Source organism: Danio rerio, chromosome 23 (assembly GCF_049306965.1).
Source record: "Danio rerio strain Tuebingen ecotype United States chromosome 23, GRCz12tu, whole genome shotgun sequence".
NCBI lineage: Eukaryota > Metazoa > Chordata > Actinopteri > Cypriniformes > Danionidae > Danio > Danio rerio.
Genome location: NC_133198.1, coordinates 30,887,111 through 30,913,154, shown reverse-complemented (window position 1 = coordinate 30,913,154; position 26,044 = coordinate 30,887,111). Strand labels below are relative to the sequence as shown.

The window sequence follows — 26,044 nt, the reverse complement described above, 5'->3', positions numbered from 1 at the left end:
ATACAGATTTAGATTTTTTGTGTATGTGGAATGACATCTCCTTATAAGTCTGTGTGTTTAAAACCAGCTAAATGATTTTGCAACCTATCGCCCTAATTTATCTGTGTTACACATCAATGACTGGGAGTCGGAAAGTTCTGACATAACTAGAGTGCCTCACATCTTTGTTATGTACTGTATGAGTTAAACGAGGGAGTGAGAGCAAAGGCAGAGGAAATTTGAGAGAGATTGAGGGGGGAAGTCTTGTTTATATGAAAAAACTAAGAAAAAGTGGGGACAAAAAGCAAGTCTGGCCCTCGCTCAGCCTGCATTACTGTTTTTCATTACCAGCCGATTTCCCACTACACTCGTTTCACAGTTTGACTCAACCTTTTGAATTTTGTTATAAGTTTCTTTATTCCCCTCAAGCCTTTTTAAGTTATTACCCAAAGGGCTCAGACTCATTAAACAGTAGAAAAGGGCAAACGCTAACAGACGCCAATTCGTACAGTAACTCAGCGCTTTTCATTTAAGCGAAACGCTTTGATTCACCACCAAAACTTGTATCACAGCATGTGGCAACAAATTACTGCCACTGTGAAGTACTTCCACAGCTATAAATCTGCAAATTTTACGCCTGTGGGTGCTGGGAATTGTGTTGTTTATTTTCTTGGTGAGTTATTTATGCGTGTATGTCCATAGTGTAGGACTGAACTCCAGAAATAGACTCGGAGTGTAAAGTAGAGTGTTATCAAAGGACGTAGCTGTGCTTGTTATTCCGCCTCTTATTTTTCCCGCCTCTTTTTCCCTTGTGGTAATAAGCCAATGGACACACAAGCAAACGCACAGCCTCAAATGGGCCGTATCAGTAACACGGGGACAGAAATAGACTGGGTTGATGGGAGGATAAATGGGGTGTTAAAATGGGTGAGCGTGTTAAAAACCTCTGTGTTTTCTCAAATCTGCTTGCTCAAAGTGTGAGAGGAAGTTTGCTTGGCACAGACAGACAGACAGAAAAAAAGAGACACACTCACATGTTTGATAAAAAGTTGCGCCAGTCGTTCAGGCTCGGCCACACATTTCTCCAGCTCGGCCAGGAAATAACTAGGAAGAGATCAGACGTATAACTCAGCATTAGTCAGTAGCAGGGCCAATCGACTTTTTCCCTAAAAACGTGTTATGTAAAATTAGTTTGATCTGAACTTTTTGGAAGTTTTGGAAACATACTTAAAGCCCTGTAAGATTTGTAATACACAAACACACACACACACACAAATTATTGTAAACACATCTATCTATGTATCTATGTATCAACAAGGAAGCATTTTATCGCGCTTATTTTTTTCTCTTTACACAAATGAGCTTAAGATTGAACATTTAGGTTTTAAGTTATTTAAATATGCAAATGATAGCATTTGTTGGCCAGTGGACTAAAACAGAGAGATATCTCGTACCATAATTGTATAAATTTGCTTCAAAATTGGTGTAAAAGGAGTTCACAAGAGATAATTTATATTAAAATGATGATAATTCACAGGTTAAAATCTTTGGTCCTTGAGGGACATGGAATAGAGGCAGTTGGGTGTTTAAAATATTTAGGACTATTTAAAGATAGTGGATTGACATTTGCATTTACAAAAGCAATGCAGGGATTATATCTTATAGAAGGGTTACAACTATTTGGTGTGAGTCAAGATATTCTGGATATACAGTTGAAGTCAGAATAATTAGCCCCTTTTTTATTTTTTTCCCCCAATTTATGTTTAGTATTTTCCCCAATTTATTATTATTGAAATTGTGTTTAATTTCAGTTTTTTTTTCTTAATATATTTCTAAACAAACTACTTTTAATAACTCATTTTTAATAACTGATTTATTTTATCTTTGCCATGATGACAATAAATTATATTTAACAATACCATTTTTAAGACACTTCTGTACAGCTTAAAGTGACATTTAAAGGCGTAACTAGGTTAATTAGGTTAACTAGTCGGGTTAGGGTAATTAGGCAAGTTTTTGTAAAATGATGGTTTGTTCTGTAGACTATCAAAAAATATTGCTCAATGGGGCTAATATTTTTGACCTTAAACTTTTTTAACTGCTTTTATTATAGCCAAAATAACACAAATAACACTTTCTCCTGACTAAAAAAAATGATCAAGCATACTGTAAAAATGCTCTTGCTCTGTTAAACATAATATGGGAAATATTTAAAAGAGAAAAAAAATTCAAAGGGGAGCTAATAATTCTGACTTCAACTGTACAAGAAAGTTGGTTGAAAATGTTGTCAGTATTAACTTGATTGCAAGGTATAGACTGTTGCCAATAAAGAAAAAGCAAAAACTGTGTCAAGTAGTAAAAATTGCCAGTACAATTGCCACAAAGACAACTAAATTACATTTATTTCATAAGAATTAAACAGAAAGAATGTAAGCAATTCCATGAAAAGTCAAATATGCCATGAAAAAGTTTTCACCAAAATAGTAAAACCCTTTAAATTTTTTTTGTGTAGGCTTGTATTTCACAGTACTGTAAAAAATACTCATAAATGTCTCTGACAATGTTTTCAATCAATTATATTAGATTTACCAAAGTCGCACGAGTGGCATTTTTAACTGTCACATCCATAGACAGGTGTGGCATCCATAACAAAAGTTTTTTCCTCAAATACAAAAATGTCAAATAAAATAAAATCAATCATTTTTGTTTAATAGAGAGCCGACTCTTATCCTTTTGATTAGCTTTGTTTCTTATAGGTTGTGTAGTTTAATTCACAGAATTTCTACAAAGTATGGTGTATACTTTAAACTCGATAACTTTTTTGTCACATACATGTCTATTTTCCTTATTTAAAATATATATATTTTTTTTTTACAAATAAACAAATTTTGCATCTCATAACTCTGTGGTTATTTGTTTTGGGAATATAAACATATGTTTCAATATACTGTTAACATATACATTCTCTGAGAATTTATGTTTTGAGTCTTAACTGCAAATGTCACATCCGTAAGACTGGAATTGCACACATGTCATTATTGAAAATTGTTCCCATCCCTTAAACATAAAATTTCAGCTCTTGCCATCAAAAAAGACATTTTAGACAACGTCAAGTAAAGAAAAATGTGTGTAAGATGTCCTTTCTGCTGACTGCTATCAGAATTTTGAATACTGGATTTTGTAGTATGTATAGGGTTGATTGAGTTTTTAATGTGATTTATGTGTTGACATTGAATGTATTCGTGTTGCCTGTTTTCTTTGATATATGTGATGTGAACGCTGATATGGTTGTGTGGTGAAGCCAAAGATAAATTTCCACTTATGGACAATAAATAAAAGTCAAGTAAAAGTCAAAAACAGATTAACCCACTCTTTATGCCAGTCGTAGATCTGATGAATATTCCCGAACACTATTTTGTCTTTTCCCTTCATGTCTTCTGGAATTCCTTTCACATTCATAGTAGCCATGTAGCCCTGCGTGAAACAGAACATGATGAACTTTCACAGCTCACGTCTCGTAAAAACGCTCCTTTTCATGATTAAATCTAAGGCATTTAAACTGTAATGATAAAATATGACCCCCATAAAAATGTAGATCATCTCATTCCAAATATTTTCAAATCCAGACACCATTATTTTGATTTACTCGGTGATCACTATTATAGCTGATAGAAATCCAGGTCAGTTAATACATCAGATTTAATTCTTCTGTGATTAATTGTTCTGAAATACATTTGAATCATTCTTACAACTGTAAAATGACAGTGCTCCATAACAGAGCTGATCAAATCCATGTGTGATTTGTTAATTGACATTTTAACCACCGCATCAAAAGCTCACCTCCACAATAAGTCCTAGATCGGCGACATACAGCTTTTCTGTCTCTATTAATTCGTTCAGAACATACCTGCAACAGAAAGGAGGTCAGCGTTCACTGCTTTCATCAAGTCTTTTAATGCATTAACATTATGTGACGGCTTAAAGCATGTGATGTGAGTAATGTATAGGGTGTAATATTAGCAGAGTTCTGACTGGCGCAGCACATTAATAATCTAGAAGCTATTTATGGACAAGATGAAAGGCCCTTTTATTGCTTATAATTGCCGCTTTATGCTGGCAGCTGTTTTGGAACACATTTGCTGGTTTGAGATGGTCATTAGCTCAATTAAAGTCATGTGCTGCTCTAGGGTGAACTTTAGCTAGTCTGTAGCTGATTAATATGGTCTATGAATTAATATTAGCTAATCTAAATTAAGATTATTGTTATTATTTGATCAAAGATATCTAGAAATTCCTCCTAGATGCCATGTTCCAAAACCTGTTATGGCTAGGATTTAGATGATCTCTAGTCATTAAACGGTCCAAGCTGGTGATTATCTAATCTAATGATAATCTAATTTCAGACATAGTTGGCGGTGAGAATTTCAGCAGTGAAATGTCCCACATCAAACCTGCCTTCCAGATTTTCACCGCGTGAGATCTGAATACCTCATAACATTGTTATTGTGCTAACTATGGCTAAAACAAACATAACAGTAACATGCTAGCTGTCCTTTAAATACAGCTGAACAAAAATAACATTATATGTTGCACTATAAGGATGATATAATCTCAAAAATAGCCTTTATTAGTAGAAATCCTACTCATTGAGGGTACAAACATTTGTTTACATGTTTCACATAAGGTAGCTCCATGCTAATCTAGCTAAAGCAGAACTAGCCACCATCTGTGAAGTGTTGTTAAATGGTCTCACTGAAGTGAGGGTTGTTTGATCTGCCCCAAGTTCACAGGTCAGATGTACTTAGGTGGTTCTAGATGATCTTAGCTGGTTTACCAACTATCATGTTCAAAAAACATGGTAAAAACAAGCTGGTAGCTTCCAGATGGTTAAAATGGTCATTAGCTGGCCAGTCATTAGTTATTTAAGAAGGTCATTAGTGAGACTAAGATGTTCTTTAGCTTGAATTTTCATTAGCTAAATTGATTTGAATCAGCCGATTAGAAACTGGAAGGGGGTATTAAAGCTGGTTAAAATGGTTGTGTTGGAGAAAATGAATTTATTTTTGTGTTTTCGTTTATTAGAAAAATGTTTAGACTAACAACAGATTAATCAATCTTTCTCTTTTGTATTATAAAACATCTTGACCAGACAAACTTCCTCTTTTTTACTGTGCTGCATACTTTTTAGAAGAACTGCTGACTAGTGGAAAAAGCAGAATAAGAATAAATTGAGGGTGGGGGCCTTTGTTCCAGAACTTTAGTCTAGACATGTCACAAGTTGTCATGATGCTTGTAGAAGTTGTGAAATATATTAAAGATGCACGTAATTGTTCAGTTCTGGTATGCAGAGAAAAGATGCAGACAGAGGAAGTAATGTCTAGGGCTACAAAGGGCCAATGGAGGACTGAACAATGACTGACAAGTGACGTTACACCAAAACTCCACCTGTTAAGATCAGTTGTGTATATATGCTGGAGTCAGGAAATGTATGTTAGTTGCGAATCTCCTGAATGTAATTCTTGTATTGCATTGGGGTAACGTAACCCAGAGCTCTGTCATCGAATTATTCATTTGTATCTAATAAATTACTAATATTTTTGGTATTGAAGAAAAAACTCTCCAGACCTTTTCTTATTGAACACGCATGGAATTGGCTAGATATTCCAACAGTTGCAACTGGTTAAGATGGTCATAAGCCCATCCATTAAAAATATGTGCCTCAGTCCAAATTTTTGTAAAGTGTTAAATTCATGGCTCCAGGTATGTTTCTCTGCACGTTTCAGATTGCAAATCCTATAGAGGATGCTGTTTCCATTTGTGTATATCTGACATACAATACTTTTAAGTACACATTAGGTTTTGTTGTAAACTCGTATATTCTTGTTTTATTCACTCTTATATTTCAATGTGGTCATGTCGTTGGTTCATGAATATTTCTTCTTGTTTTCAAACTATTTCATAACTGTAGCAAGAGGCAATTCAATAACATCTTCGTGTTAAAAGAGCTCTTATAAGATTATTTATCAATATGCGGCTCCTTTTGGATTCTCGAAAGCTATAGAAATTAAAAATGTAATTCAGGAAATATGTTGGGACTATTGTTTTCGTTTACATCCCTCAAAAGGGACTATTGTAAGTCCACAAAGCAGGACTTGTCATATAAATCACAGTTGTCAGCAAACCATTGACATAAACCCTTTCTTAAACCTACCCAATAGAGTTTTTAAAAGAAAACAGGAGAAAAGTACACTGAGACCACACATATTACCATGATTTTACACTGCTTTTACCTCTTGAAAACCATGCTTTGCCTGACCTAAACAGGGACACATTTGGGGGACCCGTAAGTCCTACAGTAACACACTGCGATTTGCATTTATTTATTTAGCAGTCTTTTTCAATGCAATTTCTACATTTTAAGATGTGTTTGCATAAAATATGTTCACAACTAAACCAAATGTTGTATCTGATTTGACTGCTGGACTGATCCATGATTATGGTTGGGGGGACACATTTGCACAGATGTACTCATTAAGCTAAATTTGTACTGTTAGACCCTTAGCCTACAAAATATGATAGAAAATGACATTATGTGTAATTTATAGAAACTTCTAGGTATTTATTGTGGGCCCTCAGACTTTCTGGGGCCCTAAGCGGCCACTTAACTTAAATCCACCCCTGGACCTGAAACCAATCTCTCTGTCACAACAATGTACAATATGAGCTACCAAGCAAACTGACCATGTTTAAAATATGTTGATAAATGTATTCATTTATAAATCCGAGAAACTGTTGAGTTGCTTTGCAGTTTCACTGATTTGGTGTTGTGCAAATAACTGCATGAAAATAATCACCTTGAACCAGTTAATGACCACCAACCAACTTAAACCAAATTCTCCATCAGAGATGATGTCATTGTGGTGTGCTAATGCACATCTGATGACTACTTAGTAAAATACTGCACATTTAAAAATAAGTCATTAAAAAAAGTTCTAAATTAAAACCTCTTACAATAAGCTGACTAAAAAAGGAATTTACTATGTACACAAGTTACAAATGAAGGAGACATGCTTCACACACACATGCTTTTTTCTAAGGCACTCTTCCGATCTTCTTCGGTGTCTGCGCAGGCTGATGATTGGCTGGAGTTGTCATCCATCAAAACCGAGCCGTTGTCGTCAGCTTGTTGGCTGGTACATTGGCTGATCTGCAGACACACAGGGCATAACTGCGAATAAGCAACGAGGCATCATTCTGAAAGGATCTTCACTATGGGGAAGGCTGCAGGGGCAGAGAAGGAATAACACAGAGGAGAGGGAAGATATGAGCTGTTCTAATAGCTCAGGTTGCCTAGGTGACAGAAAAGGAGCATGACAGTGACTGAATGATAACTGGAATACAGCGCTTACCAATAATGATGACACCAGACAGGCAGAGTAGATGCATTACCCTGAATCTCAATGCCACTGACCCCAGTGAAGTCACCATGTTCTCAAAAGCTATGTTTCCAGCCAAAGATGTGAAATAGATTTATACACACACAAGTCGAACATCACATGAAACATTTGCGACTAAAGTCAAATAGAACAGAATCGTATCTTTCTAATAAAACTAGCATCAATTATCAAGAGAAGAATGGAATATGCAGCGATAGGAAAATCCAATATAGTGCTTTTTTGCTAATTTAATAAATTACTTGCACCTCAGAAGACGAAAATGAATTACAATGAACATGTGGTGGCTTTTAAATGTGCAAGACAAAGCCACTTGGAAATAAATAACAGTTTAGGAGTTAATAATACCAAATCACTTTGATGAAGGACGGTTAAGGGAATTTAGAATAACCAAGAAATCTTAGAATGTCCATTAATGCAGTTCCAACATTTGTACTGATCTTGTAATGTAATGTAACGCAATGTGTATTTACAGTATATAGCGCATTTATTGTGTATGACCATCCACAAAAATAGCTTCATAATTATGTTTTGGGTCTCTTTAGAAGACTTATAAATCTTCTAAAACAAAATCACATGACTTTTTTGATGTGCATGCTTGAATTTTTTGGTAAATTTTTTTCATGCATTTTTTTTTATCGTACCCAGTTGTGCACATGTGTTTTTTTTGTGCACATTTTAAAATTTAATTCGCATCTTGTAGTTTCTATTAAGCATTTTCTATGTAATATTCCAAAATTTGCATTATAAATAGGTGGATGAAAAGATAGCTACAGACCTTAGATACAGAATTGTTGATGTTGTTGATATGGACCTTTGTTGTATGGCGGAGGACAGATGTGCACACTTCTCTGCAGGTTATTCAATGATTTAAGACGGAAAAGGGAAGTCTGAAGACGTCCTGTCTTTGTTAATGCATTTGTTGACCATATCAAAGGTAAAACTAGGACATAAACTATCCTCACTCATTGTCACGTCCCTCACTGTGATTTCTAGCCATGCTTCGTAAGGATTTCAGTAACTCAGAAGTAAGATTTTCTACAAATATAAGCAAAAATATTTCTCAAAGGCTGCAAGTTCTTGTTTAGTTATAGTTAATTCAAATACAATTTACTTCCAATTTTAGATGATAAAAGGGAATGGTACTGTGCAACCACAAAACATACAAAAAATTATTCAGATTTTTTTCTAACCTTTTTTAAGAATGTTCATAACTTTTAGAGGAAAATGTTGGTTTATTTGCAGGGAAAAAAGACACCTCTTAAAATACTTTCTTTAATGTCACACAAAAGAATGTATTAAGAAAAGTATAATGCTGATACTGTTAATCTCAACCAAAAAAAAAAAAAAAGAAACATATTTGTTTTTAATCTGAAAAAAAAAAACCTGAAATAAAATAACAAATTGTACTAAAAAACATGAAAATGCTGTCTAAGCAAGTTTAACTGAAGTTTAACTGAAGTATTAAATGATTACAATTTTAATTAAATAAAAAACAACCTTCGAGCATTAAACTTAAAATTAACATCTTAAAGTAAACAGAAATATTTAAAATAAGAAAAGATAATAATATGGAAAAAAGTATGTTTATTTACCTTTCAGTTTAAATAAAATAGAAATTATAGTAGAGTAGAGCAGGCAATTAAATGGTTTATGGTTTACATTTTATTTTATTTATGGAAATCTTAATGTTATTAAGACACCATTTATCACTATTTAGCATCCATTATTAGTTACTTCTCCACAAAACTAAACAACAGCATTGGCCTTCTAACTGATTTAGATTCCTCTGTGTGGTGTAAAATAATATGAATCACCACTGTTGTGTGACAAAATCAATAGCAGACCTCAAGACATATATATATGGTGGGGTCCGTGCAGTGGCCATAACTAATAACAACAAAAACATAACCAGTGCCAGTGTTTTTCCAATAGTAGTGCACATCAACACACACATTCCCCTTTTGTTAGAATCAAAAACCTCTACAAACACAAAAAAGCCATTACACTTATTTATTGTGTTTTTCCTGCCTATTAAACACACTAAAGGCCAGATAGATAAGATCTGCCCTTTAACCAGAGCTGTTTAGCAGCTTGCGTAACGTCACAATCACCTGTGGAGCATCACTTTATCTTCATTCTTAAGACCCCGGTGTGTCTCTCTCTCTCTCTCTCTCTCTCTTTCTCTCACACACAATACACTCCTTCCACTACAGCATCACACATCCTCCACAAAACCAGCATTCCTTTGCTCAGACCTTATGATGGATAGTACATCCCAGTTTTTTTTAGATTGTTTGTTTATCAAAGCTTCACAAAGCACTTTCTTGGCTTAAGAAGAGGTTGTTATTGTGTTGTGTGTGTGAGTAATGTGACACAATATGTTCAGAAATGATGTGGATTACAATGAACGGACGTTCCTTGCATCATTTGATCATAGTCAACCTCATATTGCTCCACGTCCGAGCGATCGGCGAAACACAAAAGGACTTCTTTTGAATATTTTGTACTAGATGTTCTTTTGCATTCAATTACAGTAAAAAGGACTGAAGATTTCAAGCTTCACCGAGAATATAAAAGCATCATGTGGTTTTTATCGTTTGTGCACTATATTCCAAGACTTCTGAAGCCGTGTACTGTAACTGCTCTTTTGAAGAGAGCGAATGAAATTTAAGCCATTACACTGTGTCTACATCACTTCACAACAGCTAGAGGCGTCTACATTGGAAATAACAAAGTGCTCATTGCAAATCATTTGTCCTTCGTGTCATCAGTTGGGGCATTAGTTTAGTATTATTTATTACTCATATTGTTTATTCATTCATTTTTTTTCCGGCTTACCCAATTCACCTACTACATGTCTTTGGATTTATGGGGGGAAACAGGACCACCTGGAGGAAACCGATGCGAACATGGAGAGAACATGCAAACTCCACACAGAAATGCCAACTGACCCAGCCGATGCTCGAACCAGCGACCTTCTTGCTGTAAGGCAATTGTGCTACCAACTGCCCTACCATGACGCCCACTGTTATTCATTTTATAATATATTATTTACTATTAATTCTCATATAGCACAATAAGTTTTGCCAGAGCAGAAATGGTCATGCTCAACTGAGCCAGGTTTCTTTTGAGTTTTTCCCCTTTATTTTAGTCAATTAGTGTAGTTTTGTTCCTCGTCACTGACGGCTTGTTTGGTTTGGGACTTTGGATTTAATCTTTAGTATATTGACTAAACTGAACTTTAACTGGACAGACACAGTTTCAATTTGCTAAAACGTCTATGTTAAGCTGCTTTGAGCCAATCAACAATCTACATTATTAAAGTGCAATAGAAATAAAGATGAATTGAATTGGATTGAATACCGCTGGTGAATTATTATCAAAACATCACCATATGTGACCCTAGAACACAAAAACAGACTTAAGTGAATAATTATCCTTTCCATTGAAGTATACTGTGTAAAATAAATCTAGATCTGTTTTTTTTATCTCAATACTGAGAAAAACACATTAAATGTGACCAAATAAAGTGCTTAGCAATGCATTTTTAATAATCAAAAGTTTTGATATACAGTGATCCCTTGCTATAACATGTTTCACTTTTCACGGCTTCTCCCCAAAAGGCAGAAAAAGATGCTAACCACCGTTCACAAAGCTGAATTTCTGGACATGCTAAAGGAAGGTGTTAAGCGCTGGTAGGGCGTCATTACGGATTAAATAAATAAAGATCAAATGGTTTTCATCCTATAATACTGGACTTATTTTTCTACAAAGGTTTGAACTTTGAGAGTGTTTAAACAATAATACTTTTTTTTGATATTTATTAAACAAGAGAGAAAAATGTGAATATGCTAATGTCTGTTTGAGAAAGCTGTATAAAATGGGTAGTGAGGGGTTTTACAGGCTTAAAACATCTATAATAATTGTAAAAAATAAGCTGACTACTTCACGGATTTCTTCTATTGCAGGTTATTTTTAGAATGTAACTCTCACAAATAACAAAGGACCACTGTATTTACATTAGGGAAGATTCAAAATATCTTAATGTAACATGAACTTTCCTTAATATTCCAATAATTTTGGGCATAAAAGAAAAATCAATTTGACCCTTAAATTGTATTGATTTTTTTAAAGCTATTGACAAATTGTACCTCTGCAAATGTTATGCTTTGTTAATTGCTGTGCGTTTGCCTCGAAAAGTGCCTGTAAATACAAGGCATTATAATGATTATTATTATTATTATTAATTTGGTCTCCTCACAGCAGGAAGATCGCTGGTTTTAGTCCTAGCTGGGTCAGTTGGCATTTTTGTGTGGAGTTTGCATTTTCTCCCCCTGTTGGTGTGGGATTCCTGAGGGTGCTCCGGTTTCCAGCACAGTACAAAGATATGCAGCATAGGTTAATTGAATAAACTAAATTGGCTGTAGTGTATGTGTGCGAATGTGCTAATGTATGGGTGTTTTTCAGTGCTGGGTTGCAGCTGGAAGGGTATCCGCTGTGTAAAACATATGCTGGATAAGTTGGTGGTTCGTTCAGCTGTGGCAACCCCTGATGAATAAAGGGACTAAGCCAAAGGAAAATAAATGAGCTATTATTAATATTAAGCTTTATGGTCCAGGGTCACATATTAGATGTATAGAATATACTAGAATATTAGCATATATTAAATACTGAAAACAGGTATGAAGTTTAATATTGTTGAGCAAACAGTGATGCATTTTCAAAGATTATTTGAGGAATAGAAAGTTCAAAAGAACATAATTTATTACAAAAAAGGCCTTTACAATAGCCTTGCTGAATAAAGGTACACACTTCACACTAACACCAGAATGGAGGCGTAATTCGTGTGTATTTTTTGTATCCCTCCTTCATGTAAATGCATTTGCTCTTTGCGTGCTGCAACACAGACTGTTGTGTTGTTTTGTGGTGTGGGGCTGTGTTTGTGTGTTTTAGAGCAGTGCAATCACTCCTGCCTTGCTCTCAGGTCTACTCAGAGATCATTTCCAGATGTATTTTGGCACAGTCTGCAGGAGAACCCCCACTCCTGCTCTTTCCCCTTTATTTTTATCTCCACGGCTTGTTTTCTACCCAGAAGCCCAGAGCCTTTTATTTGGGCCTTTAATAAAAAGCTGAGATCATGTTGGTTGTTTTTTGACAGGAAATTGTTAAAGTTAGCTGGAGCAGAGACAGAGGTAATCCAAAAAAATTGTATATAGGCTATGCTAGGACTCACATTACAGTTATATCATCAGTGGTTCCTCTGTCAAACTGCTGTGTCAGACCTCCATTTGTGTGGGGAATCAAACAAAACAGCCAGTTTGATAAACATGTGCTGCGTTCCTCTGACCGGGAGACAGGCCGGATCCGAACAGTGCTTACATATTCATTCAGGAATTTTCCATTAGCCAACAAATAATAAACTCACGCTGAATCCCCACAGCAAATGGTTCTGTGTCAGGTACAAAGCGGAGTGTCAGCTGATCTGACTCAAACCACTGTGATATAAACTACATCTCAGCCTCTCCATGGAAAGAAACAAAACCCAGAGTAATGCAATGATGAGCTCATCATTGGTCTCTGTTATGAATACATTACATTATACAGTAGTGGCCCAACGTGATATTCAAATCCTTTATTCAAACATATATACAGTACTGAGCATACTGTATTTAAGTACACCCCTCACAAATCAAGCTTTTAAATTAAATACAATATTCTATTTGTTGACATATACATTAGTCTGTACTGAAGCCAAATCTGGAGCTTATCTAACAAAATATCTTACGATAACGGTCCAAAAACTAGTACACTCAAATTTATATGTTATAGAAAAATATTAAATACAATTTTTAAAAAAAATTGAAGAGAAGAACAATGAAATATTAAATGCTGAATATATATTATTAATATATATTATATATTATTATACTGTAATTTATTTCATGTGAGCTTTTGGTATTATGTAATTTTCTTTTCTTTTCTTTTTTTTTTTTTGTATAATAAGACCCATTTTCTCTCATAAGCTATGGTTTGCTTTTTTGACATTTAAATATTGAAAGGTTTTGCTCTTCCAAATATATCTTGCACATTCATATTTTGCTAGTTATCTGGTAATTCTGTTTGTAGGATCATTAAATGTAAATGTTGGCTAACTTTTATATTAAATATACTTTACATAGACATTATAAAAAATATTAAAACTTATTTCTTTTTGAAATGTGTATTCCTCAAAGGAATTGCACCAAAGGAAAGAATTACTTATAAAACCATATTAAAATGTTAAGCTGTTATTTTAGACTCTACAAATTATTTCACAATATTGCTGTTTTTACACTGCAAACCCCGCTGTTGGCATTACTAAAAATATTAAGTTAATGTAACTTGACACTATTTAAAATACCATGTTTTGGCATCAAAACTTAAACAGGTGTATTTAACTTACTTATTAGACAGCAAAAAACAAAACAAAAAAAAACTTTTAATTAATACTTCAGGTTCCCTAAACTTAACATTTTAATATATTTAAACGATTTACCATCTCTCAGTTTAAAATGATTGGCTGTGCTTGATATTCTGCCTTGACAAATGCGCTGATTAATCGATATACAGTTGAAGTCAGAATTATTAGCCCCCCTTTTAATTTATTATTTTTAAAATATTTCCCTGATAATATTTTTAAAAGAGCAAGGAAATATTCACAGTATGTCTGATAATATTTTTTCTTCTGGAGAAAGTCTTATTTGTTTTATTTCGGCTAGGATAAAAGCAGTTATTAATTTTTTAAAAGCCGTTTTAAGGACAAAATTGTTAGCCCCTTTAAGCTATATATTTTTTCTTTAGTCTACAGAACAAACCATTGTTTTACAATAACTTCCCTAATTACCCTAATTGCCTAGTTAACCTAATTAACCTAGTTAAGCCTTTAAATGTCACTTTAAGCTGTATAGAAGTGTCTTGAAAAATATCTAGTCAAATATTATTTACTGTCATCATGGCAAAGATAAAATAAATAAATTATTAGAGATGAGTTATTAAAACTATTATGTTTAGACATATGTTGAAAAAAATCTGATCTCCAATAAACAGAAATTGGGGAAAAAAACTAAACAGGGGGGCTAATTATTCAGGGGGGCTAATAATTCTGACTTCAACTGTATGTTATATGACACAAGGTGGTCAGTTTGCTTGTGATGCTGAATTTTGCTGAAGCGCAGCAAGACAGAGGCACTACCTGAACCCAGCTGACGAAAGGGAAAAGTTAAATTAGTAAGTAAGTAGATATTTGAATGCTTATATACATTTTTCTTAATTGATATACACACAGGGGTGACACAGTGGCACAACAGGCAGTGCTGTCGGCTCACAGCAAGAAGTTCACAAGTCCCAGGTGGTCAGTTGGCATTCCTGTCTAGAGTTTGCATGTTCTCCCTGTGTAGACGTGGGTTTCCTCCAGGTACTGCGGTTTCCCCCACAGTCCAAAGACATGCGGTATAGGTGAATTGGGCAAGCTAAATTGTCCGTAGTGTATGTCTGCATGTTCTGGTCCTCCAGGTTGGGGGTTGAACGTTGGGCTAACGACCCACCTCATAAAAATTAGATGTTACGAAACACCAACATGGTGCGGCTAAATATCACCTTCGATATAAACAGCCCTGGGAGTAAGTGAAGAATATAAAAGCTGAAAAAGTTGGAAGTTTAGTCTATTAGCCATTTAAATGATCTGTACTTAAACATTTAAGTTATATGCAATAAATAAACATTTAAGTTAATTCGTTAAAGAGACCAATTGGTCAACTCAATTAATTGAGTTGTCAATTTCCCATTACTCAAACAAACTGAGGGAATCACTTTCCTCAAATCATTTGAGTAGTCTCAACTTACTAGGGTTTACAGTGTACCATACGTTCGATCAAATAATCTGAGCCTAGTAAGAGTCTTCTTTAAAAAAAAGTAATAAATCCCTTTCTTTTGAATGTGAAAAATAAAAATAGCACCTAAATATAAACACTGTAACAATTATACTTGTGTGTCTGTCTCTGTGATTAGTTTCACTTATGTGTAGTCGTGAGCTTCACGCTGTTGCTGAACTAAATGTTAAACTCATTTCCAATTATAATCACAGTGCTCATGGATCTCAGGTTCCTCCTCTTGTTGTTTTGCACCTCTGGTCATAATTACCTATCATCAGTTTTGATGGAATGGAATGATGAATGCTAGTGCATTAAGCCTTCAATCAGGATTTGCTCTCTTCCAGCTATTGTGTTTGTGTTTGTGTTTGAGTGTGTGTGTGTGTGTGTGTGTGTGTGTGTGTGTGTGTGTGTGTGTGTGTGTGTGTGTGTGTGTGTGTGTGTGTGTGTGTGTGTGTGTGTGTGTGTGTGTGTGTGTGTGTGTGTGTGTGTGTGTGCGTGCGTGTGCCTGTGTGTGGCACAGTGTTTTATATTAAATTATATGCTTCGGCTCAGAGAGGATACAAACCATACAAAAATATACAGTGCAGTGGGGTCTAAAATGTCTGAGACCATATATAAAAATCTCAGATTATAAAACTACAGATAAATAAAACTAAGAAAATGATAATTAAAAAATATGTATGCTAAAGCCCAAAATATACTTATGGTACATTAGAGTACCAAACAGTCTCATGAATAAAGCCTTTCCTTAAAGTCTTCTCATGACTTTTAGCATACAGTAGCTGAAATCCATTATTTCCCTTGACACATACACTTGTCAACACTTTGAGTCTGTGATTATCACTAAGTAGTGCAAATACAATTCAAAGCCCATGTGCACGATTAGAAATATTGGGCATGTAAAGTACAATAAGCGGTTTTAAGCCTGGTTTAATTGATTTCTCCATATAAAGAAGAATGTTTTCAATCCTCTATAATGTACTTCCCACACCTTTTAACGGCTCAGTCATTAAAGTGGCAGTTTAACACATACAGTACCAGTTATAATTTTGGCTTCCCAACTTTAGTTAACCATGCCTAAATAACACTTTTCTAATACTTTTCTGTTTCCCATCTGTTTTACTCCACGTTTAATCAAATACATACAACTTTGTGACCATAAACGAAAAAATATCTATTGAGCCCTACTAACGAAAAATAGAAGTACTTTGGACCCCACTTTATAAGAAGTGTGTTTGAGTAATGCATGTTCTCACTTTTATAGGTTCGCCCTGTGTAAGAGAGCCTGGCAACAAATGACCCATCAGTCAGATGACCATCTGGCCACTCTCACATTCAGTGTGGAAACTCACACATCCAAACTTCTGTGCAAACTGGCAAAAAAAAAAAAAACTAAATCCCTACTCTCAGGCTAAAACGTTATGCCCACAGACTGCTGGCTTAGCATCTGAGACATACGGTAAATCAAATTGGAATCTCTTCAGGAGTTTCAAAGTCATCATCATGATTTTACAGGATTTCTGTGATATGTGTGACACGCTTTTAACAGTCCACCTGGAAGCAAAGCTATCATGAGAGCAAAACCCTGTAATATAAAAGAAGAAAGGTGTTGTATTTCCAACTATTAAAGCTAGTGCTTGTGATAGACTAATAGGTAAGTTTTCAAAAATATTTATGGCACAGAAAAAAATACGTCCAACAGTTTCACAGATCAGTTTGTTGTTACAGAGACATCAATGTTACATTCTCATGCCCCTAAACAATGGACAAACATTTATTGCGTGTCATGTGATGCTAATTTACTAAACTTTTTTGAATTTCCTTCTTCTGTTGAACACTAAACAAGATATTTCGAAGAATGTTGGAAAAAGCAGACCTTAGCTTTGTTTACATCCACCTAATTATATGAGCGTTTTGGGATGGATCAAATAAAATAATGTTTAATGGATTTACTAAAATTTTAAAAATTAGCAAAAAAATATATATGCACAACTAAGCAGAATAAACATTTAATACAATTAGAAAAAAATGCACATAAATTATGATGGAATCACATTTACAAATAAATTCCAGCATGCCCATCAAAAAAAGTCATGTGATTTTGTTTTACTAGATCATGTGATAAAGTAAGCGTGATGGGATAGTATTAATGGACAAACCAGCGACAGTCCCCGTTATATTAATATTATAAGTATATATTAACTACCGGTCAAAAGTTTAGGGTCAGTTTTTTTCATGTTTCTTTTTTTTTTTGTTTTTTTTTTTTTAAATGATTGTGTTCATCAAGGCAGCATTTATTAAATGTAAAAAAACTAAATTCAATTGTTAATATTCATAAACATTTTAAATAACTGTTTTTATTGTATGTAGTTTCATATTAAATCATTCCAGTAATTATTGCTTTTATTACTATTACCGCTATTAATAATAACATCATTAATAACAAAGTCTCTAAAAGGAAAGTCATTCACTCGACGGGCATCTTTAAAACACCTCTTAGGCAGTATGCTCAGGTGTTTTGTCTGAATGGGGAAACATCAAATTTTCCAAAACTGCTTGCCAAGCTTATGACTGAATTTCATATTAGGAATCACCAATGAAATAAACAACTGTGTCTTTAGATTAATTTCTAAACATTTGAATCACACAAAATCTGCAGAAACTCACGAGTATCGACCTGTGATTGGCTCCTGTACTAGAAGGCAGGATTTATTTGCCATTTAGCGATCGATGATTGCCACGTGTACTAGTAGGCAGGGTTTTATTCACCATATTGACCATTACACTTTACCCCATTAAAAACGATACGAGTGACATGTCTTGTGTAATCTATATTATTTGATAATAACAATAATAATAAAAAATAATTTATATTAGAGTGATTTCTGAAAGATCATGTGACTGAAAACTGGAGTAATAAAAATCTTTAAATCTTTAAAATCTCTGGAATAAATGATTAAATTAAATATAAACTACTTTTGAAGTTATTTTATGGTGCAATAACATTTCACATTTTTACAAAATTTACTGTAGTTTTGATTAAATTAATGTAGCCTTGGTGAGCAGGAGAAGCTTATTATAAAACATTTAAAAATCCTACTGACTCCAAACTTTTGACCGGTAGTGTATATATATATATATATATATATATATATATATATATATATATATATATATATATATATATATATATATATATATATATAAAATAGCCCCACTGTGGCTTCTATTATGGCAGCAAAGTTCAATTTTTCCAATTTCTTAGGTGACGAATTTGTTCTTTTGACTCATTAGATGGAAACATAGCTTTATTCTCCCATGCTTTATACAATATGCTCATGAATCTAATTAGCATCTTTAAATAAAAACATAGTCATTGACATCCATAGTATGAACACTAAGATACTATGAGAGTCAATGGAAGATTTAGAAACAGTGGAAGATGAGTAAATAATGACAGGATTTTCCTTTTTGGGTGAACTACTCCTTTAAAGATGTGGTCAGATAGCAAAACATGTAGTCTAACATCTTTCTTGTCCAAGCCCTAACACAATCTGACACCATGACTATCAAAATGGAAAAACACTGATCACAGCATTACCTGTGTTTGTCCTAGTGTTGTGGATCCCTGTGGAGAGTCCGATTGGAAGCTGTAGGACTGCAGGAGACCTGGATCACAGTCACCAAGAGCAGGCAGTCCATCTTTCCACTCCTACACACACAAAACACACGTACACAAGACTGCTTTAAAACAAGCAGGAACCACAACCTTCACTGTCTTTCCCAAACATCAATACTCAGGTCAAAATAAAGCTGACCCATAATTCCTCTCTGTGTGAGACTATGATGAGAAGTGTATTGGAGGGTCACTGCAATTAAAGGTCAGTTCACCTGGACAGAGGCGAACCGCAGGGCTGTAGCGAGCAGTTGGCCGCACGGTGTGGTGCAACTCACACTGCGTTATGAAAAACAGAGTAACACCTGTAGTGTGATGTAAACTGATACTTTCTGTGATCGAACAAACAGGATATGAAGGCTTGTTGATACCCCGGCTGCATGATAATGGTTAAACTGATCATCATGATTATTTTGCTTAGTTTCTAAACAAGATTCTTGCAGTTTGAGGAAACAAATAATCAGTTAATTGATTAGTTAAATTTTCTTTTATTATCAATATACTCATATGCAGAGCTGGAGAGATTAATTAGATATTGTTGTGTATTTCTAAAGACAAATTACACAATTATATTTAGTAATGTAATTTCTAGATTCCACATTTAATGTAACAATTTATATTTTTGATTACTTTCAAAGAGTTCCTATCATGGGTTTTGTAAAATGTCCTTGTATGCAGTGTGTAACACAGCACTAAGTGAGTGAAAACATCCAGCTGAGGTTTAAATGTGAAAGTGCACCGTGTTTAAAACTTAATTGATTATTGATTCTTTAACGAAATAATCGACTCAGAGTTGAATGAATGACTCGTGTTGGGTTCAGATCTTTTGCTTGATCTTTTTGCTTTGATCCAGTAAAACGTGAAGGAGACTTTTCCTTCAGACACTAACGCTAGCGCGGGCCTGCAGGAATCAAGGGACTGATCATGATGTGAATAGATGATAACTGACAGATGGAGATTCGGCTGCGGGGAATAAAGGGTTATAATTAATTTTCACAACAATACCACAGTGTAGCCAACCTAGTGTTGTGTTTGTTCCTGTTATTTATTTATTTTTTATTTTATTTGTGATACAATAACCTATGTTGCAACGCAGGATTCGCCAGCCGTTTGCTATTAAATGAAGGAGCAGCAGAGATCATTATGTATGACAGACACGATAACCAGCGATCATTCTCCAGAGATCGCTGGTTCTCTCACATATCCTACACTTCCGCTTTCTCTTGGTCTACATATGCATACATGCTCTCCGGTCACACTCACGCCTGCTCATTCATCTAGACCAGGGGTCTCAAACTCAATTTACCTGGGGGCCGCAGGAGGCAAAGTCTGGGTGAGATTGGGCCGCATAAGGGATTTTACAAAAAAAAAAAGTCCTCAAATGTCATTATTAACAGTTTTAATTATTTCTTCTGAACATGAAGTGTCCTGAACATTAATAGAACATTGAGTGAAGATTATGAACAGTTCTTCTGAACATGGCATCTTTTGCCTACTTCTTGTTGCCAGAGACTTGACAGCGCTTCTTCTCACAAATCTGAACCACATTTGGCTTTAGAGCAGGAGCAGTTGAGTTGGTGCAGATTGCAGATCTGCAGAGTGGATCCGCGCGTACTGAAGAGCGGTGTTATCGCGCGCGTACTGATCAGCTGTGTTGTCGCGCGCGTACTGATCAGCTGTGTTGTCGCGCGCGTACTGATCAGCAGTGTTGTCGCGCGCGTACTCAAGAGCGGTGTTGTCGCGCGCCTACTGAAGGGCGGGACCGAAGGTGTGCCGCGTCGCGGGGGCACTTTTGATCATTTTGGAAGCGCACTTTCTATCCAAGACTAAAAAGGGCATGTGCACTGCACAGGTTGAGCCCTATGTGTGCACGTGCCTGCCCTCACCTAAAAAAAAGGCGTATATATGTATAAATAAAACACCCCCACCCCACTCCAGTCACATCAGTCTGTACCAGTCTGTATCTACCTATAATAAGATGCAGGCTGTAGGTAGGTGGTAGGCTGCAGATAGGTAGCTAAGTGGCAGGCAGGGGCGGATACAGCTTACCTTGGATCTGGCCGGCGCGAGTTCCCTCCTAACACTTCCCGCCCGTCACAGCGTCTAACAAAGGGGCGGGGTGCGTGGTGACGTCACCGGCATCCCCGCCCCTTTGTTTACACGGCGGGCGGGGAATGCCAGTGACTGCTGTGTACGGATAGAATCAGCGGATTCTGTCAGTGTACAGCGGTCAGCGGGCCACAAAATATTGCACTGAGGGCCGCAAATGGCCCGCGGGCCGCGAGTTTGAGACCCCTGATCTAGACTGATTACATTCGCACACCTGAGGACTTTCAGAGACTGATTAGACACCCTACATAAGCCACTCATTCACCCATCCTGTTTGCCGAGTCTGTTCGTTCACAGTGACATTACAACGCGGTTCTCCTTGTCTTGTTTCTCCGTGTCTCGATCCTATTCTTGTTTATCCTAGTTATCCTGTTTAGCCGCCAGCCTTACGACCTATTGCCTGTACTTTGATTATGACTCTGGATTTGCCTACACATACCTGTTTGTACCTGATTTGACCATTGCTTGCTTGACGTGGAATAAAACCCTCATATTGGATCTTACCTCCAGTTGTGTGTGTCACTCCCCGACGTTACAATGACACTTTATCAGACTTTGACAGGGACTTTGTCAGTAACTGTTACAGTTCATATGAACCAGTTTTTTCTTCCTTCAGATCATAACATGTCAGTGTAATTAAAATGGTTGCCTCATTTGTGTAGTTTGCAAAATATTTATGTGTTTAATTGTGTGTTACAAGTTGTAATCGCCTTGCACAGCTTGTAATCACTTATCTATTATAGATAAGCTGTTCACATTGTGTCCAAAACCACATTGAATATGTGACTCAGGCTTCTTCCTTTACTAATTTTAATACAAGTTCAAGTTCAAGATCAAGTTGGTTTATTTATAAAGCACATTTTAAAGCAGTCACAAGACTGACCAAAGTGCTGTACATAAGACAATGTAAATGCGTTTCTGAACTCGTGATTCTCTGCTGTTTGCCTTTGCTATGGCCCCCATCAGCTGTTCATACATGCGTAATTCGGTCAATTTTCAACATAGTTCAACTTTTGCCACTGTGTGGATTAATACTGAATGTGTGTCGTTGTTAATACTTGGGGTTAGCGTTAAGAGTAGAGTAAAATGCTGGAGTTTAACTGCATTGCTTTATTGCATTCCTGCATTGGGCTCTCACATACCCTATGTGCTACTTCAAAGACATGGTGGGCATTTCTCTCCATTTTGCGCTGAAGTCATTGAGATAATTAAGTAAAACTAAATGCATATTATAAGACAATGAAAGACCTTGCATGCAAATCAGCTTGTTGTTGGTGACCCCAAAACTAAAATATGACCTTTTATAATCTAAAATAGGGGCTCTTTTAGCCTAACTCATTTTTCTCAAAGATTTGGGAAAGGATAGTTAAAAGGATAAAAGAATAGTTCACACACACACACAAAAAAAGAAAATTCTGTCATCATTTACTCACCCGTTAATTATTTCAAATCTTTATGACTTTCTTTTTCTGTTAAACATAAAAGAAGATATTTTGAAGAGAGCTGGAAAGCTGTAACTATTGGCTTCCATGGTATTCGTTTTTCCTACAATGGAAGTCAATGAGGACAGGTTTTTAGCTTTCTTCAAAATATCTTCTTTTGTGTTTAACAGAAGAAATAAACTCATAAAGGGTTGGAACAATTAGAGGGTCAGAAAATTGTGAGTAAACTCATTTTTGTGTAAACTATCCCTTTAAACACAAAGAGCAGGTCTAGATTTTTGCCTAGTAAGATCTTATTGGATTACTGAATCATGGTGGATTGGTATTGGCCCTCTAACACACCCTTAAACATGTTATCAGAGAATGTATGTCATTGTAAGAAGATAAGATCGCACAAAAAACAGGAACAAAGATAAAAATGTATAAGAAATACAGCAATATTGCATAATTCAATAAGAACTGTCTATCTTCACTGAAAAATAAATGCAATAATTGAGTCCATGATAAAATAAAGATTTATGATTTTCTGTGAAACGCTATTTGATACTTATTAATATTGAGTGATTTTTCGACACATGAAAACATTTTCCTCACCAGCTCTTTGTCTATGCCTGGTAGGATGGTGAACTGCTCCTCTGTTGACTGTGGGCTGCCCAATTCTTGGCTGCTCCTGGTGGGTGGAGGCGGGGGTTTGCCCTCCAATCTGCGGACCTGCCGCTCCCCTTTGGCACTTCCTGCTGCCCCAGCGCTCAGCTTACGCACCGGATTTGTCAGCCACTTCTTTAGGGTGCTGACAGAGCGACGGGAGCCTGGGGAGTTTGGGGCCGAACTGCCCGAAGCCTGGGGCGGCAGAGAGGCCACCGAGGTGGAGATACTGCCCTCACTGCCAGCGGCTGAGTATGAGTCTGGACAGACAAAGAGAAGAAAGAGGAATTAGGTCGGGAATAACCATCGAGAGCACAGAGAAAACAAAATAAATCTGTCTTATATATAAACACACTCTACATAAACACACTATAACACTAAATATATCCCATAGCTAAGGCACTGCGAAGAATTTTTCCCATCACAGACTTTACTACTGACAAAACTCTTGTCGTCGATCCCAAGTAAAAGAGCTACAAATAATAACCTGACTTTATTGGATCTTTTGGAAAAGTGGCAGAAGGTAGATTTTTCTGATGATTCATTTGATGAACTGCATCCCAATTATCACAAATAATGCAGAAGACCTAATGGAACCCACATGGACCCAAGATTCTCACAGAAATCAGTCAAGTTTGGTGAAGGAAAAATTATGGTTTGAAGTTACATTCAGTATGGGGGCATGTGAGAGATCTGCAGCGTGGATGGCAACATTAACTGGCTGAGGTATCAAAACATTTGTGCTGTCCATTACATTACACACGACAGGAGAGGGTAAATGTTTCAGCAAGATAGCACTCCTTCTCATAATGCAGCCTCCATATCAAAGTTCCTGAAAGAAAGAAGGTCAAGGTGCTCCAGGATTGGCCAGCCCAGTCACCAGATATGAACATTATTGAGCATGTCTTTAATAAGATGACATTGAAGATCAATCCAAAAAATCTTGATGAACTCAAGGAGTTCTGCAAGAGCACTTTCTATGCCATTTTAAATTATTTTATTAATAAGTTATTTGAGTCATTGCAGAGGTGTACGGGTGCAATTGTTCAAGCTCATAGGAGTCATACACAATATAATTTTTTTTTCCACTGCACCATAACATTTTATTCTATACTGTACATTATTTCTGTTAAGTGGCAAGACTTTTGTCTAAGCAAAGTCAGACTTTACTGTCCTAATTAAAAAATTTAAAATCAAGGCATGATCATATTTTGTCATGTAATGTACGAATATTATGACAAGTAAATGCTTTATGTTTTCAAAAATAATTCCTTTATATAATGGAAGCGCTGAATTTCAACATCATTCCTCTTGTGTACAGTGTCACATCATTCTTCAGAATTCATTCTATATGATGATTTGCTGCTCTATAATGTCTTTATTTTGATACTGTATTGATTGATGAACTTTAACAACAACATAAAACTGACATGTTCATTTCTTTTCAGACTATTAATTACAAAAAAAATTCCAAGTCAGATATCCAATAGTTAGGAAACATCCAAAATACACTCAATTAAATGAACAGATATTATGGCTCAATGTCAATGATTCAGTGACTCACCAATAAAGACTTCACTTTACTGAACATTTCTTGAATCTTCTGGAAGTATCAGAATTTTTTGCAAAACCCTTGAACAATTTGTTAATTGAGTTGCTTGATAAAACTTCAATTGATCATTATTGGTAGGATTAGCATTTCTAAATAAATCTTTGAGCCAATGATTCAGTGACTCAACCACAGACATTACTTAACGCATAACTGGATGAATCAACATTTTTTTATGAATCTTTTGAACAAACAATTCAATAATAAACGCACTTCTGTGATGACTTCTTGGAACAAATAACGATACCAAAAGTCTAAACCAGGTGTGCCCAAACTTTTTTGAAAAGGGCCAAAACAAAACTTGATTGAGGCTAGTGGGCCGAAGGTATATATAGTTGCCACTAATTTCCTAATTTATTTAATATTGTTAAAAAATGACTAAAAAACATTGCTTTATATTAAGTAATGCAGTTTTTTTTTACATTTTATAAAATACTTATGTCAGTAAAAACAAAACAATCTAATTTATTACAGAATTACATAGTATTTTCATTGATTTGCTCGCCGATGTCTTCAGCATAGTCCTCTAACCATCGAGTGACAGTATTTACATTTTTAAAAATCCGATTCTTTAATAACATTCAATTGAACCATTTAATTTTAGTTTGCTCTAAATAAGATGAATAAAAAGCAACCAAACAAACAAAAAAGTTTACATCAAATTATAAATGACAATCTTTGTGTTAAAGGCATTCGCCCCAACCCTCTCCATCATTCTTACTCTCCTTTCAGATGGGATGGTGGGCCAAATTAAAGGTTACAATGGGCCAACTTTGGCCTGCAGGCCCTACTTTAGGCATCTCTTGTCTAAACAATCAACAGTCTTTTAACTATACAAGATAACTGCTCTCTCTGGGTAAAAAAACAGGTCTGAATGTTCACTTTCATATTTTCAAAATAAAATCTTCACTGAGATATACAGATGCTCTAGTGTTTTTATTAGAGCATCCTAAATTGTGTGTGCATACAACATGTACGCTGTCATCACTGAATGCATGTGAGTGTCTCAGCACATGACCCATGCAGACAGGCCTCGTGCCGCACATCCTAGTCAGTGTTAATCACATAAGGGCTACTCAGACTGGTTTAGGGCAGACTCTGAGAAGCTCCACTGGTTAGCCAAGCTATCGTGTGACACTGGAGAGCTAAATATAGACCACCGCCCCAAAGTCCAGGCCCAGGCTGAGAGCACGGTGCTGGTGTCAGAGGGACCCTGG

At 35.7% G+C, this 26,044-nt stretch overlaps 1 protein-coding gene across 3 annotated transcripts in view; it reads right to left on the bottom strand.

The window, feature by feature from the left end:
• The window catches only part of arhgef25a (Rho guanine nucleotide exchange factor (GEF) 25a), a 170,120-nt gene that overhangs the window by 62,688 nt on the left and 81,388 nt on the right, over nucleotides 1–26,044 (bottom strand). For all 3 annotated transcript variants that reach the window (XR_012398569.1, XM_009296957.5, XM_009296958.5), the window contains 6 exons: nucleotides 23,168–23,478; nucleotides 18,948–19,058; nucleotides 7,062–7,186; nucleotides 3,820–3,886; nucleotides 3,350–3,453; nucleotides 1,014–1,083 (listed from right to left, as the gene is read on the bottom strand). Coding sequence is in view for 2 of the 3 variants with exons in the window: in XM_009296957.5 (XP_009295232.2) it covers nucleotides 1,014–1,083; nucleotides 3,350–3,453; nucleotides 3,820–3,886; nucleotides 7,062–7,186; nucleotides 18,948–19,058; nucleotides 23,168–23,478 (788 nt within the window). In the remaining variant the exon portion in view is untranslated. The remainder of the gene's footprint in view (nucleotides 1–1,013; nucleotides 1,084–3,349; nucleotides 3,454–3,819; nucleotides 3,887–7,061; nucleotides 7,187–18,947; nucleotides 19,059–23,167; nucleotides 23,479–26,044) is intronic.